Raw genomic sequence first — 19,312 nt, forward strand, 5'->3', positions numbered from 1 at the left:
GTCAAGTTTTTAAGTCTGCCTAAAAGGCAATAGTGCTGGTGGTGCTGTATGTACTAACACATTTGTCTGCGACTCAGTACACTAATTCTTCCAATTGCTAGCATTGTTTGAAAAACTACTATGCTCCACATCATTCTCCAAATGTTGCTGGCATTAATTTTTTTTTTTTGTTTCCCACTATCTTGTCCAGTAAGTGATCCACTTCAAAAAATACAGTATATCTTCTCATAGACAATTCAAAAATACAGACCATAACACCAAGGACAAGGACTATGTTTATTGCAGTAATCATTGGGTGCCTGGTTTACAAGAAACAATGAACAAGGGAAAGCAAAGAATTTTTATAGACGTTGGGGATTACAAGATAGGAAAACCTAGGCAGGTCCTTGTTAGTGTACCTTGAGTATTTCTATTGTTGGCAAAGCAGCCCTTTCAGGAGAGAGCTGGGGAAGCCTTGTTAAAAGAGATGGAATGTTGAGGTCCTCAGCTGATGGAAGACAGAACCTGGGGTTTTTTCTCGATTACAGTTCCTTTGTAAGAGCTGCCCTTGGGCTGTACCCTAACAAAACTGCTTTGAAATGATCTTCGGACTCAGTTGCTTATTGGGAAGGTAAACCGAGGCAAAAGCTAGAGACAGATTTGGCTATCAGAGGGCATGGGGATTTTGTCTGGGGCAGACTGTGTCAGTTTAGGTGAAGAGAGGAACTGAAATTAACCTGACTACGTTTAAAAGACAGGCAGAAAAAGGATGCAGTCTCTATTTTAATTGCTACATGTATTTCCTCCACAACATATCTTACACCCGCGATGGCAAACTTATGGCACCTGTGCCAGAGGTAACATGCAGAGCCCTCTCTGTGGGCACGCGTGCTGTCACCGGCTGCTCTTCTGATTTCTGGTGTGCACATGCTAAGAGCAGCTGGCCTGCGCATATGCACGTGCCGGCCTGTTTCTGGATTTCCAGCGCTCTGGCATACGCAAAGACCAGCTGGCTGGCGCGTGCACACACACACCCATTTCGGTTTGGTTACTCGGTGCTGAAAAGGTTCTCCATCACTGTCTTACACTATCCTCTGAAATATATGCACTCTTTGATTTGCAAAGGTGTTCTGCCATGTATAAAGCCTAATAGGATTTCAGTCAAAATGAAAACTCTCTTTCACAAACAGATTCAGATTTCCGCAAAACATTTTCCAAAGTCTAATAAATCTAAACTCTTCCATCAATTCCCTAATGCCTCTCTAACTGACCTACATTTGGAACAGGAATACAGTAGCCAGTTCTATATTGGCACTCTGTGCAATCAATAGGAAAACACCATCTTCTCTGTTGGTTCCCCCCCCCCTTTTTTTTTTTTTGCTTTAGAAACTGTTTGATCTAAAAGATCGTTTCTATGTAATGCTTCTATAGAGTTTGATGTCCTGACTCCCTCACAGTTGCTAAACATACCTTGACACTTAGTCTTTTCTGGGTAGGATGTCAGTGATAGTCAGAAGTCTCTCCTGATCTTCACTGTAGTCAGAGGTTCCAGATTACTTCTCTTTTCAAAGAATGTTGGCTGGGATCAAGCTGTTGACTAAGAAATGCCACATTATCCACAGCTAATCTCACCTGATCAATCAGTCAGCTGCTGCCATAAGCCTCTCCCTCTCAGGCCATGAGCTCACAAAGTAAGCAAAGACATCCTTCACTCAGCCACATGAAAACCACATAGCCTCACCCAGTTAGCCAACAAGATTTCTAAAATGCAGTGTGTCAGTCCTACAAACATTCCAGCTCCCTTCCAAAACTTCCCTGTTCCAATTTGCTCACTCTTAATCTTAAAAGTTTAAGGCACTAATTTTGCACAATAGTCCACATTAAAACATTTGGACCCTCTCAGGGTATTCTGGAAACTGCATATGGCCAATTAATTTCCCATTCCTAGTTAAGATGTTATGTGAGCTGAATGAATTATGGTTAATTCTGTAAAGCATGCAAAATAACACAATTATATACTGTATTTCCAATCTTCCACCATTCAGCATTACTGAAAGACTCCAGGTTTCTGTGGTGAAGCATCTCACCTGACATAGAGGAGGGTTCAAGCCCAGTTAGCCTGGAGTCACTGTGCAACTGCAAAAGGTTTAGGAATGACCCCCCAGTGCGTTCCCTGAGCCGTATCTATTTGTGGCGAGGGAAGGTTGCCAGTTTTGGAAGATTCCTGTATTATTGGCAGGAACACAATAATAAAGTAGCTTGAACTCTGCATGTGTGGGTGTGGTTGTTCATGCCTGTCAATTTCATAGATTAAACAAGTCTATCTGTCTGGAACCCAAAAATACATCTTCTCCAAAGCAGCACCTGCTCTCCTGGAATTAGACTAAAATATGAACAGTTTCTATCCTATTGGTATTTTGAAGCACCCTAAGATCCTGGCTCTTTGCTCAAGTCTTTGGCAAAGATGACAGATACCCCCTTTCTTCCTTTTTGCTCCACTCCAAGTGTTGTTGTTGTTTTTTGCGTTGTTTTTTGCATTGTCTTTTATTTTGTGTTGGTTTTAGTTTGTTTGTTGTTGTTTTGCATTTTGTTTAATCTCTAATGTTTTTATTACTGTAAACAAATCAGAGTCACTAGAAGTCTAACAACATATACATTTAATGATAAAGACACTATATCCTCCCCACCATCCATAATTTTATCCATTATCAATGATGTGCCTACTTATTTTTTCCCTAACCTAAGAAAAAGTACTGCAGACCTCTGAATAATTCTTGCCGTTGCTGATTTGATAACCCATAATTCCTCACCTTTATTTTCTTTCTCCCTTTCTGTCACCCATTGGGAAGGCAATAATAGTTGATGTATTACTCACTTATTTGTTCTCTATAAACAAATGTGATTCAATACTGCTTCTATTTTTCAAATTAACCTATTCACTGGCCTGGCCCATATGTAGGAAAAGCATTTTGTCTGTGAAGCTCACGCCTTTTATTTCCAGCAAGGCTGCTACATCACGTTCCATTCCTCTCTCTTCCCAGACTGGTCTCACAATACACTTGGCATTTCCTTTCCATCTCCAAAAGAGATTTTCAGTGCGAGCTACAGAATAATTACAATAATGAAAAAAAAAAATACTATTTTATAACGCCAACAGAATCCTAAGGTTTGAGAGGGAATCACCAAGTGTAAACAGAAAAGAGAAACCCCTGGGGTGTCAATTGCTTGTTCCCCATCTCTAATCATTTTATGCCCTAGGAAAGGGAGGCAGGAGAGAATCTGGGATCCGGGAGAGAGCGAGTAGCAATGAAAGCGGGAAAGAAAGAAAAAAGAAAAAACAGCCGAACGAACAAGCCACATAACCGCCAAATAATTTCTGAAACCAGGCGCAAAAACAGACAACTTATTTGCGCGCCGACTACAATGGAAGGACCCTGCCTGCCTCTCTCAGCCATTCAGCGTCAAGCGCCGGCCGGGAAAAAAAGCCCTCAGCCTTCTTGTTTTTTCTATCCCACCTTTTCTGGTTCTTTTGTTTGCTCATCCTTCTCCCTCTCAGCGAGGGAGTCGCTGCAATGCCGCTTTACGAGGGTCTCGGCAGCGGCGGGGAAAAAACCGCCGTGGTGATCGATCTGGGCGCGGCCTTCACCAAGTAAGATAGTTCCCTTCCCCCCCTTTCTTTCCGCCAAATCGCTTTAAACCTGCTTTTTGTGACTGTGCACCTGTTTTCCCTCTCTCGCCCTCGTGTTTTATCTATCAGTTGGTTTTATACGGTATTGCTACGCACTCTTTGTGCTCCCACTGCGCGTTGCAATTGTATTCCACCGCCACCATAGTCTCACTTTTTCCCAAGAGGTTGAATGAAAGGATAGGTTTACTCCTTACTGATCTGGATCTACTCATGACTGATCTAGATTTACTTATGACTGATCTAGATTTACTCTACTGATCTAGATTTACTCTATTCTGGATTTACTCGTTACTGATCTAGATTTACTCATTACTGATCTGGGTCCTTAATCGTGCTTGAATAAATAAGAGCTGATTGCATTCCCAGAATCGTTGACTCCTTTCTATCCATAATAGCTGTTTTGCATATGTTAGCCCAAAATCTGATGAACCGCATTATTATGCTGCAATGCAAGAATTTACCAATAGCTTGAGAGTTCATGGCTAAGACTAGCTGGGGTTGCCTTTGTACAATTTGTTTACAGTTAATTGAACCACAATATATTGAATTAATTTAATTGTTGAATTTCCAAAACCACAGCTGACAATCATAACGCAGTAGTTGGGTGCTTTTAATTACATTATCCTAGCTAGCCACCATATTTAATCTGGGGACAAACCCAGTCCCAGAGTTCTAGTGATGAAACTTGTACTTATTAATTGACCAGGGACTGATTGACCATCTTCCCTGATTTTGCTTAGAAATATTCCAGATTGAGACACATTGCTTATGCAGTGTGGTGCACAATGTAGTATGGTGCTCTCTGAACTTGGTTGTTTTCTTTCAGGTGTTTTATTACTAATCTAGGTAACATCATCAATGCACTTATATATTAGTACACTATAAAATGCACACTATTATAAAAGAGAAGGGAGGGAGAAAAGAGAAATGAGTTCCTGTTATCTGAGTAAGTCGTATATAAAGAATCTGGGTTTAAAATTCTATTTGTCATGTGCCATGTAAAGCAGATTTATTGTGACTAAATTGTATAAGCTATAGTTTGTGGGAAAATGTAATACTGCAGATTCATACAATTTGAAGCTATAGCATGGCTTGAAATGACTGAAGTTATACATCACATTAACTAATGTGAGTGTTGGGTTTTGATTTAATATGAAATGTAAACCCAGCCACTTATCATGTTAACAAACATGGAGCCCTAGCTTTATAGTGATTACCATAGTAATCATTGTTTCTGATTATCACTTGTTAAGAACTTGAAATTACAGCTAATAGTTCTTTTAAAATTACAGCTAGTCATTGCTGGCTGCAAAAGATAGGTTCTTAGGTTTAGCCTTAGAAGAGCCATCAATCAAGAGCGAGATTGAGAATGACATCACACATAATCCATTAATCTATTAGAGTACCTTAATTAATTGTATTAAATTGTGTTGAATTAGCCCCATCAATTCTTTAACTATTTTTTTCTATTTTTAAAGTCAGACATTTTTAAAATCTCTAGCTGAGATATTTTTTTCTAAACCATGCCTATGAAGATACTTTAAATTTAAAATATCATTCTCTTCCCTTATGTGTGGTAGAATATATGCTATATTGCAAAATGACAGTGGGAAATGTTCCAATGCACTTGGATATATAGACATTCTTTTGTTATTTTTAATATTACTTTGGATTTAGAAAATTTTAGTTTTAGTTTCCTTCTGGCATGAAGTATTTAAATTGGTTCTTACTGGATTACCACATTGGTGCTACCATTCTGTTGTTTTGAATCTCTATGTATTGTAGTATTTTTAATTTTCTAGATGTGGCTTTGCAGGAGAAACGGGACCCAGATGTGTCTTACCTAGTGAAATAAAGAAACCTGGTGTTTCAAAGGTAATGTTTTCAGAAAATATAATTATGTGAGCATTAGAACAAATGGTGGAAATTGCCAATGGCAAATCAGTAAATATTCTAATTTAACTATGCTAGCAAATCTGGAGAATGTGGCTAACAGATTAGAAGAACCCAAGAATACACTAAGGCAGATGCTTGTCTACTCCAAGGATAAAATACCCAGACACAAACTGAGCAACATGGTATATGCAGTACAATGCAATGAGCCGTGTACAGATCTGTACGTTTGGGAAACAAAACAACCACTTCATAAATGCATGGCACAACATAGGAGAACAAACCTATCAGGACTAGGTTTAGCAGTCCATCTGCATTTGAAAGACAAAGGCCACTATTTTGAAAACAGCAAAGTTTGGGCAGAGAAGACCACTGGTTTGAAAGCAGGGTCAAAGAGGCCATCTATGTCAAAATTAAACAGCCCTCCCTCAACAGAGGGGGAGGGATACAACATCTATCTCCAATCTACAACACAGTCCTTTCAACAGTTCCAAGAAGGCTCCATGCCCGTTTGCACTATTCATGTGACCCTGGTGACAGAAAAAACCTCCAGGTGATCTTAATGACTCACTAAAAGAATACAAATGACCAGCTGTCTGCAAGGAATTTAAATCCTTTCATTCCCATCTGATCAGAGCTTAAGAAGCTTCTTGGATGAGAAGCGAAATGTCTTCAAAGAAAAACCAGAAAGTCCAGTTGCCTCTTGAAAAAAACATATTTGGGATAATCGTGACCTGGATGATTGAGAATCTCCATAGACAAGCAGACTAGAAGAGTTCTGTCTACCTACCAATACAACTGTAAGAAGACTTAAGTAACACAGTATGCAGATTATCATACACTATAATTAATTTCTATTGCTAGCAAAATAATGCTTAGGATCATCCAATGCAGATTAGAACCCAACATGGAAAGGGATTTCCCAGATTTTCAGCATGGCTTTAGAAAAGGCTGAGGAATAAGAGACATAATTACACCCTAAGTAAATGATGGGGGGAAATGGCAACAAGTGAACATACCAAAAAAATTTGAAAGCACCCAAAAAATAGTGTGAGTGTAATATTTATTGATACAATAAATCATTGAAGCCTAAGCCTTGAGAGGATGATAAAGGTTTCAGGAGCTTATAGGTTACAAATATTTAAATGTTGATTTATGAGCAATAAAATTCAGAAAAAAATATATTTAATTGTGCAGCAAAAGTATGTTAGTGGGGACCTCTGTATTTTTAATGACGTTGTAAAAAATGTGATCACTTGATACTGTTAGGCACAAACAACCAGATCCACATGTATGGAGTTTAAGCTAAGTACTTTATTGTATTCTGCCTGTAATACAGGAATATTCCCAGACTGCTTACCTTGGGAACAGATAGATACGTTTTCGTGGAGTTTTGGGAGTGTCAGTTCCCCCACTCCTTGGGCATTTCCCAACAGAGACTTATTCAAAGAGAAACTCATAAAATGCATAAATCTATCATTAATTAAATGGATTTTGAGTGCATACAATAATTAACAAATGCTAAATAAATTTTAAAATACTTAAAACTGCTACATTTTTTAAATTCACAGCCTATCAGAATTGTTCAATATAACATTAATACAGAAGAATTGTATTCATACCTGAAGGAATTCATTCACATGCTTTATTTCAGGTAGGAGATACTGCAATAAATATTTCTGTGATGGGTTGTTGGGATGGGCAGTCCCAAATTTTGCAAAGAGGTTGCTTAGGTATTTGATTAATTAAGATATCATGATGGTTGTGTTATGCATTGCAAAGCTTCCATTTTCTATCCTAGGATTTGATACTATTGTATAGCTGCTATCCAAAATCTATAGTATTTGCTCTTAGAATTGTAACAGATTCTTTGATATCTAATAAACCTATGCTTTCTCACCTTCTTAAAGCCCAACCAATATAAATATTTATAATAATCATCTTGGCTTGCAATACTCTGATGTAACAATGTGAAATCCAGGCATCATTGCTAGGGTCAAGCTGTCATCTATTTTAGTTGCATATTAGCTAGCTTGATTGTGAGTCCAGTTCTTGTAACTTACTTAACAAATTGGCTAAGCCTGATTAGTGACTCCAACTGCTCACTTCACTGGTATGGTTTATAGGTCCAAGTCATAATATTTTTTTCAAGACCTTTTTTTTTTAATTACCATTTCTCAGTTGATCAATCTGGCTTAAGGAATGCCTTTCTATTTAAAATGTTTATAAAAATAAAAAGAGACAAGATGTGGTTTGTAATATAATTAAAAATGTGAATGTTATTTCACAATATAAATTCATATTTACATAAGCATAAAGCACAGATCTTCCTAGGATTTTGTAACTGCTTTCTAGCTAAGGTAAAGGTTTTTTAAGGAGCTTACGCCAAATCATTCTTTCCCCTTCAAATCTATATTTCTCGTCAACACTTAAGAAAAATGAATATAGGCAAACATAACTGAAATTAAGCATCAACCTCAAAATACTTGCTTCTCTGAAGCTCAGGCATGTGTTAATCTCCACCTTACAGAATACCTTATAGAATATTTGTCTAAAGCCAAACAAAATGGGAAGACAGTGAATTTCTGACCTATGAGTCAATATTCCAATACCTGACATTTCTCAAAGTTAAACCTCATTGTACTTGGATAAATTTATTCCATTGTAATTTATTTTATTCATTCAGTGATTTATAGACAGCTCATATCACAAGGCATTGAGGCAATTTACAATAATTATTAATTAAAAGCAATAGACAATAATTCATCCTAAACTAAGCAATTCTACCTAGGATTGCAATCTGCTTGAAAACTGCATAGATAATAAATGTGTACACAAAGGTATAGCAGAACAAGTAATTTTATTCAGCTTTCTGGTCACATTCATTCATTTTTTAGGCATTTGCTGGTAAACCCCCGAGACCGTCGAGTTGTGATCGTGGAATCTGTATTGTGCCCTTCTCATTTCAGAGAGACACTCACAAAAGTTCTATTCAAGTATTTTGAGGTACAGTAATACATTCCAATTTGCGTGCTGTAGCTGACAGTTTTAACAGTTGTCAGATTTTCTTTATTCACCTGTGATTAAAGCAGCCATGCCCCAATTTTCAATAACTTCCCAATCACTAATGGGTCATTAAATTCTGGATCTGGATCTGTTAAAGGTAGTCCTCAACATATGATCAGATGATGGTTACGACTAGTCCTTGGAGTTCCAGACGCCCCAGATTGCCCCCCTGATCACATGATCCCAAGCTAGGTGCTTGGCAACTGGCTTGCACAAATGACCCATTGCAGAACTGAGTCATCACATTTGTTGCCTTCCCTGCCTGCTTCCCAGGACACTCAGTGGGGAACCTGACAGGGAAGGTCGCAAGTTGCTGGAGTAAGTCTTTCCCACCATGCACCACCTCCCAGCCCCTCTGTGCTTGCGCCAACCACTCATGCACCCTCACCAATCCTCGCCTTGTGCAACCCTGCCCAGTTCTCACTGTGCCTCCCTCATGCACCTCCCCCAAGTCTTGCTGCGCCACCCTTGCCGTGTACCCTCCTTGTGCTGCGCTGCACTTCCCTCACACTTTCCTGTGCATTCTCCCTGGCCTTTACCACACCTCCGTCAAGCACTGTTCCTGAGCCTCGCTATGGCACCCTTTCATACTCCTACGCACCCTCTCCTAGTCTTTCCATACTACTTTGTGCATCACCTCAGGCTTTTCCCTACCCATCAGGCACCAGTTACTTGCCTGATAGCAGATTGCAAACCATCTGGGACTTGCACCCTCCAGAAACCTTGCCACGCCTGCTGGGATCTCTACTAACTTGTGTGTGGGAAGCCAATAGGAAGTTGCCTCATCCAACAACAATGGGATTTATTTAATGGGAACAGGATTGCAGGGTTTGCGGTTCCTAATCAATGCAGCCACTGTTTAAGACCACATTGCTTAATAATTGAAGTTCTGGTTCCAATTGCTGTTCTAGGTTGAGGACTATATATGGCAAAGTTCCCCAATCTTTCTGGGTTGGCGGCTTGGAGTGGATGGAGGGGAGAAAGGGGATGGTTTTGTGGGAGGGGCAGGCATGTCTGCACACATGAACCCTCATTACTTGCGCAAGTGGGGCCACAAGCTACTCATGTGGCCCGTGGCGAATAGGCATGGCCCACAGATTTGGAACCCCCAATCTATGGCATACTTTCCTTCAGTGGAAACATTCAGTTACAAAATACATAGCCTTGTATCTATGATGCGTTAATTTAGACTTTGTCCTGTCCCAGGACAGACAGACACACACACACCAGAAGTTAAGCTGCAAAAGGCTTATATCTGGTTTGTACAGTTACAAGCAAGAGCAGGCTAGATATATAGGTAGCCCCATGAAGTTTTGAGTAGTCCCAAATCCCTTGGAAGCTTGGCCTGGAAGGAGTTTCAAGTAATCAAAATCCAAAGTAACAGGCGGAAGCATTGTTGGAACACAGTGTTCTGACCGAGGCTTCCCAAGAGCAAGAAATAAACTCCTTGTCCTGACAAAAACCACTTTAATTAATTTACTGTGAATTCTGCTCATTCACAGCCAGTAAAAGTCTTTCAAAGGAGGATTTACAGTCCCAAATCTTATCTGGCTTGGAGAGCTGACAGGCCAATATTTGCAGAAATTGGCAAGGAGTCTCAGAGAACCACGAACTAATTAGCGAACTTATTGTCTCCTGCAAACTCCACTCCCCTTTCGCTCCTCATTTATTTGCTCTGGGAGGGGCCATTGTTCTTACTTCTAAGTCAACCCCCCTGTTCTTTAGCTGTTCCTTTTGTCTGGCAACTCTATGAATGTGCACACTGGGAACAGGCTCCAGCTGTTTGTCTGCCTCAGTGATGTCTGACTCTGAAGGCAGCCAATAACTGGCATACGGCTCTTTCCCCCTCTCTACCTCTGACACAGAGCCCGCATCAGAGCCTTCCCCAGACTCCAGGCCTGGCCCATGTTCCTCCCCAACCTCCTCACTGTCCGAATCTACTGCCAGGTCCACTGGCGGGCCACAACACACAGTGCAAAGGTCTCAGCATGGTGGATGGTCCAAATTGGACCCTTGAACTTGGTCCAAAAGCTGGTCCAAGTTCAAAGAACAGACTTTCTATAGACAGGAGTTCAGGATTTATTGAATGTGGGATTTCCTGCATACATATGACAGTGGCAGTGTGTCCAAATGATCACAGACACCCTGTAGAATATTAAAAATTGTGCTTCTGTGTTCCTTCTAGGTTCCTTCAGTGTTGTTTGCACCAAGTCATCTGATGTCTCTTCTAACCCTTGGAATTAATTCTGCAATGGTTTTGGATTGTGGTTATACGGAAAGCCTGGTGTTACCTGTATCTTTTCAACAATCTCTTTTAATCTTATCAGTCAGGATGCAAGTACCTTCAGCACAACAAAATGGACTCCCCAGAAACTAAGTTGACATCTGGGCCAAAGATTTTCCATGTCAAATATCCTACTTTATTTAAGCCAATTAAGCCAATTCACACTTTAAACCGGGACTGTAAAACTGGCGGCCTGCGGGCCACGCCCATCCCGGTTCCACAAAGCCAAAAAACATCGCAATACGTCACGATACAGCCCAGGATGCAATCGGGTTTGACACCCCTGCTTTAAACTGAAATTATTTCCAGGGCATTCTGCAGTATAAAAGGAAAATAAAATGTAGAGGTAGTCCTCAATTTACAACCACAATTGACACCTCCCCCCCAAAAAAGAAAATTCCATTGCTAAGCAAGGCAATTGTTAAGTGAGTTGTGTCCCATTTTACAACATTGTTTTGTCTTTATTGCTAAGCCAACATTACAGTTGAGGCAGTCACACAGTCATCAAGCAAACCTGGCTTCCCGGGACACAGCAACCATTATAAATACATACATCATATATACAAACCCATAAGTTTGATCACGTAATTGTAGGGATGCTGCAACTATCACAAGAGTGAGGATTGGTCGTGTCATTTTTCTCAGCACCCCTGCAACTTTAAACTGTCATCAAATGAACGGTTGTCAGTCAAATGGTAATAAAATAACAGTAAAGGCCACAAAATACAGATAGTCCTCAACTTACAACAGTTTGTTTAGTGACTGTTCAAAGTTACCACAGCACTGAAAAAAGTGGCCTATGACCGTTTTATCAAACACACAACCATTGCAGCCTCCCCGTGATTATGTGATCAAAACTCAAGATACTTGGCAATTGACTCATATTTGTGACAGTTGCTTTGTTCTGTGGTTTACTACCTTTTGACAAAGTCGATGGGGAAGCCAGGTTCACTTAACAATTGCGTTACTAATTTAACAGCTGCAGTGATTCACTTTACAGCTCTGGCAAGGGTCATAAAATGGGGTAAAACTCACTTAGCAACTGTCTTGCTTAACAACAGTAATGTTGGGCTCAATTGTGGTTGTAAGTTGAAGATTACTTGTAAATGAAGCAGAAGTACGGGGGGGGGGGGGCGGAAATTGAATTTACCGGTTCTCCAAACTACTCAAAATTTCTGCTACCGGTTCTCCATAACTGATCAGAACCTGCTGAATATCACCTCTGCTGTCTTGAAGAATGTTCCACAAGCTGCCTGTTTTGAGATGTTCAGAGCAGAGAAAGCCAAAGAAGCTTTTATTGCCACTTTCAGAGATCCCATCATTCTTCCATCATCATCTGTTCAAGCAGATGATGATGGAAGCTTTTTTAAGCTTCCACAAATTGGTTGCTTGATGTATCTTCAAGGCATGCCTCAGGTTTTATTCATGAAGCATGAGATAAAAATCAGCTTTATTTCAGTTCAGTGAAAATTGCGAAGGCTTGGGGGATTTGATGCATTTGAAGCTAATGCTACCTACCGTATTTTTGAGAGTATAACATGCACTTTTTTCCCTCAAAAAAGAGGGTGAAAATCTGGGTGTATCTTATACACTGAATACAGTATTTTTGGCCTCCCAAAACCCCGCCTCCTTTGCAAAAATGGCCATGCATAGCCTTTATGGGCCATTTTTTGCTCGTTTTGGGCCCCCACCCCAGCCCCCAGGAGCACTCTACAAGCCTCCTAAAGGCTATGCATGCCCTTTTTTTGACAAAAAAACAGGCCGTTTTTGGGAGGTCTGCAGAGTGCAAAAACTTTTTTTTAATTTGCCTCTTCAAAATCTTGGTGCGCCTTGTACTCCATTGCATCTTATACTGTATTCGGTATTTATAATAACGGTATTTATAAATAAAATACTTGCACGCAAAATTCATTCAGGTAAGTATTAAAGTAATTCTTGTTGCAGAAAAAAACACATCTTCATTTAAAATTATGAAATCAACCGTTGCCAGCTGGCCCAGGGTTGCTACTATAAGATGGTTGGCCACATAAATTAATTGTAAAAAGACCGAAAGAAAAATGAAATTTCTCTTGGTAATATTGCTATCTGCAATTGCGCATTTGTGTCTGGTACTTGCATCTCACCTTTTGAATAGACCGCCTGAGAGACCGCCTGCTGCCAATTACCTCCCACAGACCCATTAGATCTCACAGGGTTGGCCTCCTCCGGGTGCCTTCTACCAGCCAATGCCACCTGGCTATTACCCGGGGAGGGCCTTCTCTGTGGCAGCTCCGGCCCTCTGAAATGAACTCCCTGCAGGGATTCGGACCCTCACCTCCCTCCAGGCCTTCTGAAAAGCCGTCAAAACCTGGCTTTGCCGGCAGGCCTGGGGGTGATGAGTTCCCTCCCCTCTCGACATGTATGGTTGTGCAACTGTTGTCTACTTTTATTATTTGTATTTTGTCTTTTATGTTCCCCCCTTTTTTCCCCCTTGAATTGTTCGCCGCCCTGAGTCCTCCCGGAGAAGGGCGGCATACAAATAATAAAATACAATACAATACAATAAGAAAAACTGTCAAATGAAACATCCTTAACTGTTTGAAGATTTATGAAGGGATTCCTGTCCTCAGTTGCTGGGGTGCTCTTCCTTTGGGAGGAAAAGCCATTCACAAGTAAGCTGATAGCAAATATCAAGGCATTTATTAAGGAAAGATCAAATACTTTGGAAGCGTTTCTCAACCTCAACAAATTTAAGATCTGCGGATTTCAATTCCCAAAATTCTGGGACTTCAGAATTAAGAACCTATCTTAAAACTGCTGAAGTTGAGAAACACTGGTTTAGAGTAATATGATTTTGCTAGGTGGGTGCCAGGATAGACTGCGCTTTTGTCAGTCCTACAAGTGTTTGGAAGAGAAGCAGACAGCATCGAATCAGTGCTGGTTACATGGGTAGAGGGAAGGGAATTATGATTCCACGATCTTGGGTGGATAATTAGTAGCCTACTTTTATTTTACATCAATACAAGTTAGATATTATATAAGGAAAATATTTTGTCCATAATACTAGAATCTAGGCCTTATGATTTTTCATACAGCAGATAATTGAGATTAACTTTTAGAAGATGTAATAAATATAGACGGCATGCAGAAGATGACCAAGCTAATACAAGGAGGAGGCCATTAGTGACTACTGATTACCATAGTTCTTTATTATTTTTCAGTATAAATGGGCAGGCGTAGCATTTTTACTACGACTGCCAGTGTTAAGAGGGCTGAAAATGTTGCATCCCAATTGACACTTCTCCAAAATGTTTCCTATAATATTTGTTAACCATTACATATTTGATGAAGCCACAAGGCTGAAAATCATCTGTTGTACAAATGCATAATGTGGGATGGATGAATGCCAGAGAATCAATGCCAGAGGTTTCCTAAATATCTCCTATTCTCCTTAATATTCTCTAGAGAACTAGAGTACCAGTTGCTGGAGCAAAGTACAGTAGATACAGGAGCCACCAAAGGACAAAGCCTTACCTCAGTGATGGGTAAGATCTCTGCTGGGAGTGGGAGACGTTTTTTCATCTTAGTGGTTCTGGGGGAGGATGGATGGATGGACGGACGGACAAATCTTGTCTTAAGAAGCAGTAATTTCAATGCTGAATCCCCTTATTTCTAATAATGTGTTAATTCAGGAAAGTATTGTTACGTTTGATCTCAGTGTATTCCACTCTAAACCCTTAAATATCTTGGTTGCAATTCTTAACCTTATCACTGAACTATTAGACTTAATGTGTTTATGTGTTTAATTTGTATTGAAATAGAATTTTCTAGCTAACATGCAGTTAAATTGTCAGAATGGTCTGTATTTGAATTTTGTATCCTCGGTAGGTGTTAATTCCAGATGTGTTGCATTTTTGCTATTTTAGGTTCTGTTCCGGAAGACATTGTAGAAGACATAAAGGGTAAAATACGTTTCTTTGTACAAACTTTAGTTTAGTTTTTGTCCAGAAATCTTTAAATGCATGGAAGTAGACTTTCACAAAATAGTGGGATAACTTTAAGTCCACTTCTTCCATAAATATGTCTAAATAGCAGCAGCTAATGTTGGAGCCTCAGACATTTTGAGGTGTAATTTCCCTTACCATCTTGCAAACCAGCTGCTTCATGTTACATTCTCGTTCACGGTGCATGATGAACAATCTGCCAACTATACCCATTTCTCCAAAGTTTTGCTCCAAATCTTGCTAGCATGATATGCATCTCACTAGCAGTTTTATTATCAGTTTTTCTGAAGGGGAATAATTCAAAAAGATAGATCATATCAGTACAAAAGTGTTTCTTTTGGTGAAATCTCACAAGAGGCTTACAAATATTGAAGGAGGATAATCTGAAGGCTATTTTTATATCTCTCTGAAGTTCGCACTTGTTTTGTGAGTGACCTCCAGCGGGGACTGAAAATTCAGGCAGCAAAGTTTGATATGGATGATGGTGCTGAGGTATGTTGGAAATAAACAAACCTTTCAATTCAGTGAGGCAAATTTAGTTATTTAAATTTAATATTTCACTTACTGAGTATATCCTTTGTAGCGTCCAACTCCACCACCAGATGTAGACTATCCACTGGATGGAGAGAAGATTTTGCATATCAATGGATCAATAAGGTTAGCAATGCAGTCACTTTTTTGCATTAACTTTTGCAATCACAATTACATTTTTTTAGTCCCTCTCAACAGGATTTTGTTTGCTAGGCAAGAGCAGAATGTATAGATGTCCAATCTACTCTTATTCAAAATGTGTTAAAGTGTTGCACAAGGGGGAAAGTTTGATAAAAGAATTAAATATCTAGCTCTATACTATTGTCAAGATGTATTTCATCAAGCCGTACTAACCTTTGAATGGGATTTGGGAACCACACTGCAAACGAGTGGGACCACATCAAAAAGTTTAAAAAGTAGTGCTAGTATACAAATTAAGTAAATGTTATTTACCCAAAGAGTGTTGCTGTTTGGGATGGAATGCAAGTAGAGAGATCAAGAGCCTTGAGTGGGAAGGAAGATTCACAAATAAGGCAACAGGGAGACGAGGGACAGCACTGAGTCAGAGGGAGCAGGGAAGTGAGAAAAGATGGGTCAGGTAGATTTACCAAATCTGGTAGCGGAATGGGAAGAGGGGGACTTGATGTAGGCTGTGCCTGGATGCATGGCGGGCTGCATATAGCCTGACCCAGGATAGTGTACTTTTCTCTAAAATCAGTGTAATCCTTTTCAAATCAGTTGGGAAGCTAGACAGAATGGGTAATATCCTCTGGCTTCCTGAACAGATGCATGCTTTACTCTCTGCATATTAATATTGTAAGTCATCTAGTGTCACCTCGGGGGGGGGGGGAGGGTATGGGTGGTGAACAGGTTTAATAAATAAATATAATAAATAAATTACTCAAGGCTTCTCTTTTTCTCACAGAGATTCTGTTGTCGAAGTACTCTTTGTGCAGGACAATGAAGAGAAATCCGTGGCTACTTTAATATTGGACTCTCTTATGGAGGTAGAACAATTTGGATAAGTCTCTCCCTCTCTCCCTCCCTCTCTCCCTCCCTCTCTCTATGCAAGCAGTTGGCAGTTGGGCTGTTGGTCTGAGCTTGGCAATCTGGTTGCAAATGTTTCATCACTATTCAAAGAGACATCGTCAGTGCATACAGAGACACTAATGATGCCCTCTCCAATGGTAACGAAACGTTTGCAGCCAAATTGCCAAGCTCAGAGCTCAAACCAACAGCCCGGCTTTTATGCCACTTTATGCTACTGAATCATCGGGTGTACTTAGTTTTTCACACATGGCTTTTCTATTGTGGCTTTCTTTTTGTAAAATACATGGTGTAATATCTCATGTGTTGTTGTTCATCTGAGGTTGTGTTTACCTACTTTTAAGCTGCTAAGGACCAGATTATTTTTACTATCTCCTGATATGTCTTGATATGTAAACCCACAGAACTCAAAGAGGGTATACTTTATTTTTCCATCTTACTATATGTACAAAGCTGAACCAATGGGAATGCTTTCTCCTTCTGCCCCACAATAGCCCTGCCTAGCAGCCAGATCAATATATTAGTCATCACAGTACCCCCTGGCATTTCAAGGCTAGAATCACCTTCCTCTCCCCTTTTTGTCTTTCATGCTAACTCACACCTGCACAACAGCAGCTATACACCAGTCTGATTTAATACAGAAAGCCTCAGAAGCCTTGGTAGACAAAGGCCATCCCACAAGATATTAGGCAGTTAAAGTAGGAATCCAAGTATAGATTTTTTTTTCCCCACATCATCTACCTTCCCGGTTTGCTGTATATTTGATCATGCTTAATTTTCCTGAGAGTTAGAACAATTGGTCAGTGAAACGACTTGCCTCCAGAAGTTGTGAATGAGGTTTGAGGTTTTTAAGAAGCGATTGGACAACCATTTGTCTGAAATGGTATAGGGTTTCCTGCTTAAGAAGGGGGTTGGACTAGAAGACCTCCAAGCTCCCTTCCAACTCTGTTATTCTGTTACACTGTTATTTTGTTAATTAGTAGCCTAATTGAAATGTTTTCTCTTTTTCTTCTCCTCTGTCAGTGCCCAATAGATACTAGGAAGCAACTGGCTGAGAACTTGATAGTAATTGGGGGTACAGCTATGTTACCAGGATTCCTGCACAGATTAATGGCTGAAATACGGTACCTGGTGGAGAAGCCAAAGTACAAGGAGATCCTGGCCTCAAAGACCTTCCGAGTGCACGTCCCACCAGCCAAGCCAAACTGTGTGGCATGGTTAGGAGGTTAGTCTGAAAAAGCTGGGAACTGGAGTGGAAATTATGTGGGCCTGCACACAGCATACAATATTTGCAATGCCACTCCTAGGAGGGACTGGAAAGCTTGGCTACAGGGGCTCTGATGCACAATAGATGTTGTAAAATTTAGTATCTTTTCCTCAGTCTTTCCCCAAACGGATTGAGGGGATATAGAACTAGGGCCAGCAACCATTCTATGACTGGGGGAAGGAGCGGATTCTTGAGACTATCAAGTTATTTAGTCTTGATATATAACTCTGTTTAATTTCTGATTGGTATTCAGCTTCTCAGAATCTGTTGTAGGAATTGATTGTTACTGTATATTTTGGAGTATAAGACGCACCAAGGTTTTGAAGAGGCTTTTTTTAAAAAAAAAAGTTTATGCACTCTGCAGACATCCCCAAAACGGCCCATTTTTCACGAAAACGGGCCCGTTTTTTTAAAAGGGCATGAATAGCCTTTAGGAGGCTTGTAGAGTGCTGGGGAGTGAGGGGGGGCAAAAATGAGCAAAAAACAACCCATTTTTTCACTAATGTCTGCCCTCCCCAGCGCCCAGGAGCACTCTGCAAGGCTCCTAAAGGCAATGCATGGCCATTTTGGTGAAGGGGGCAGGGTTTTTGGAGGCAGAAAATGCTATATTCAGTGTATAAGATGCACCCAGATTTTCAGCCTCTTTTTTGAGGGGAAAAGGTGTGCCTTATACTCTGAAAAGTACGGTGTATTATTATCTCAATTATTATATAGATGTAAAATTCTCAGTCAAGATTGATGAGAGAAAAACAGTAAGATCTTACTTGGGCTAATAGAAACACACAAAATAAAACCTCGATTGCACTTTTCCTTCTTGACACCATTTTATTTGCTTCTCCATGTTTTAAACTCTTGTGTCTTATTCTGTTTTACAGGAGCCATTTTTGGAGCCCTTCAGGACATTCTTGGCAGTCGTTCAGTATCAAAGGAATATTACAACCAGACAGGACGTATCCCTGATTGGTGCTGCCTCAATAACCCTCCTTTGGAAATGATGTTTGATGTAGGAAAAACGCCTCCACCGTTGATGAAAAGGGCTTTTTCCACAGAGAAATAACAATTTTGTTCACACTGTGGCGCTGCCTTTTTTCCTCATCTACCTGAGGTTGGACTGTTATGGAGCTCAGTGTAATACGTTGGATAAATCTGCAAGTTAAATTCTGGGGCACTGGCCACAATTTTGGCTGATTATGTTCCTTTCTGTCAGTTACATTGGCTTACGATGATGCTCCAGTGATGTTTGTTTATATACACAAGTAATGTCAACATAAGTGCTCATGCCTTTACTGTTATTTAAAGTATATACTGTAGATACTTTTTTTCAAGCTCACTTGCTTGACATCTGATGCTGCACATACAGGTTGTTCCACCAACTGTAATGCTGTGTTTAATTTGAAATCTGTTGCCTGTTAAAATATGTTTAAAATATCCATAACAGTTTGAGGGGTTTCTTGGAAATTTAGTGAACAGTCCTGGCCCTTGCTTTTATTAAGGTAAGGAATGGCCTTCTTGATGATTATCAACAACAAGAATAAATTACCGTATTTTTCGGAGTATAAGATGCACCTTCCTCG

At 40.1% G+C, this 19,312-nt stretch overlaps 1 protein-coding gene across 1 annotated transcript; it reads left to right on the forward strand.

Annotated features, from left to right (window-relative positions):
* The first annotated feature begins 3,446 nt into the window (after positions 1-3,446).
* Positions 3,447-18,983, forward strand: ACTR10 (actin related protein 10). Its single transcript, XM_032236329.1, has 13 exons — positions 3,447-3,628; positions 5,470-5,542; positions 7,132-7,214; positions 8,458-8,566; positions 10,812-10,919; positions 13,494-13,561; positions 14,355-14,434; positions 14,816-14,851; positions 15,306-15,385; positions 15,477-15,550; positions 16,350-16,431; positions 17,495-17,696; positions 18,614-18,983. Exons 1-13 carry the CDS (start codon positions 3,552-3,554, stop codon positions 18,793-18,795), a joined length of 1,254 nt encoding a protein of 417 aa, XP_032092220.1. The 5' UTR covers positions 3,447-3,551; the 3' UTR covers positions 18,796-18,983.
* Positions 18,984-19,312: the final 329 nt, after the last annotated feature.

This window comes from Thamnophis elegans, chromosome 1 (assembly GCF_009769535.1).
Source record: "Thamnophis elegans isolate rThaEle1 chromosome 1, rThaEle1.pri, whole genome shotgun sequence".
NCBI classification, from domain to species: Eukaryota; Metazoa; Chordata; class Lepidosauria; order Squamata; family Colubridae; genus Thamnophis; species Thamnophis elegans.

Bases quoted from the DNA above. Each gene is read 5' to 3' on its own strand.
- ACTR10 (XM_032236329.1), top strand. From the start codon at position 3,552: ATGCCGCTTTACGAGGGTCTCGGCAGCGGCGGGGAAAAAACCGCCGTG. The intron at 8,567-10,811 runs GTACAGTAATAC...TGTTCCTTCTAG, and splicing joins TTCTATTCAAGTATTTTGAG to GTTCCTTCAGTGTTGTTTGC. The intron at 14,852-15,305 runs GTAAAATACGTT...ATCTCTCTGAAG, and splicing joins CATTGTAGAAGACATAAAGG to TTCGCACTTGTTTTGTGAGT.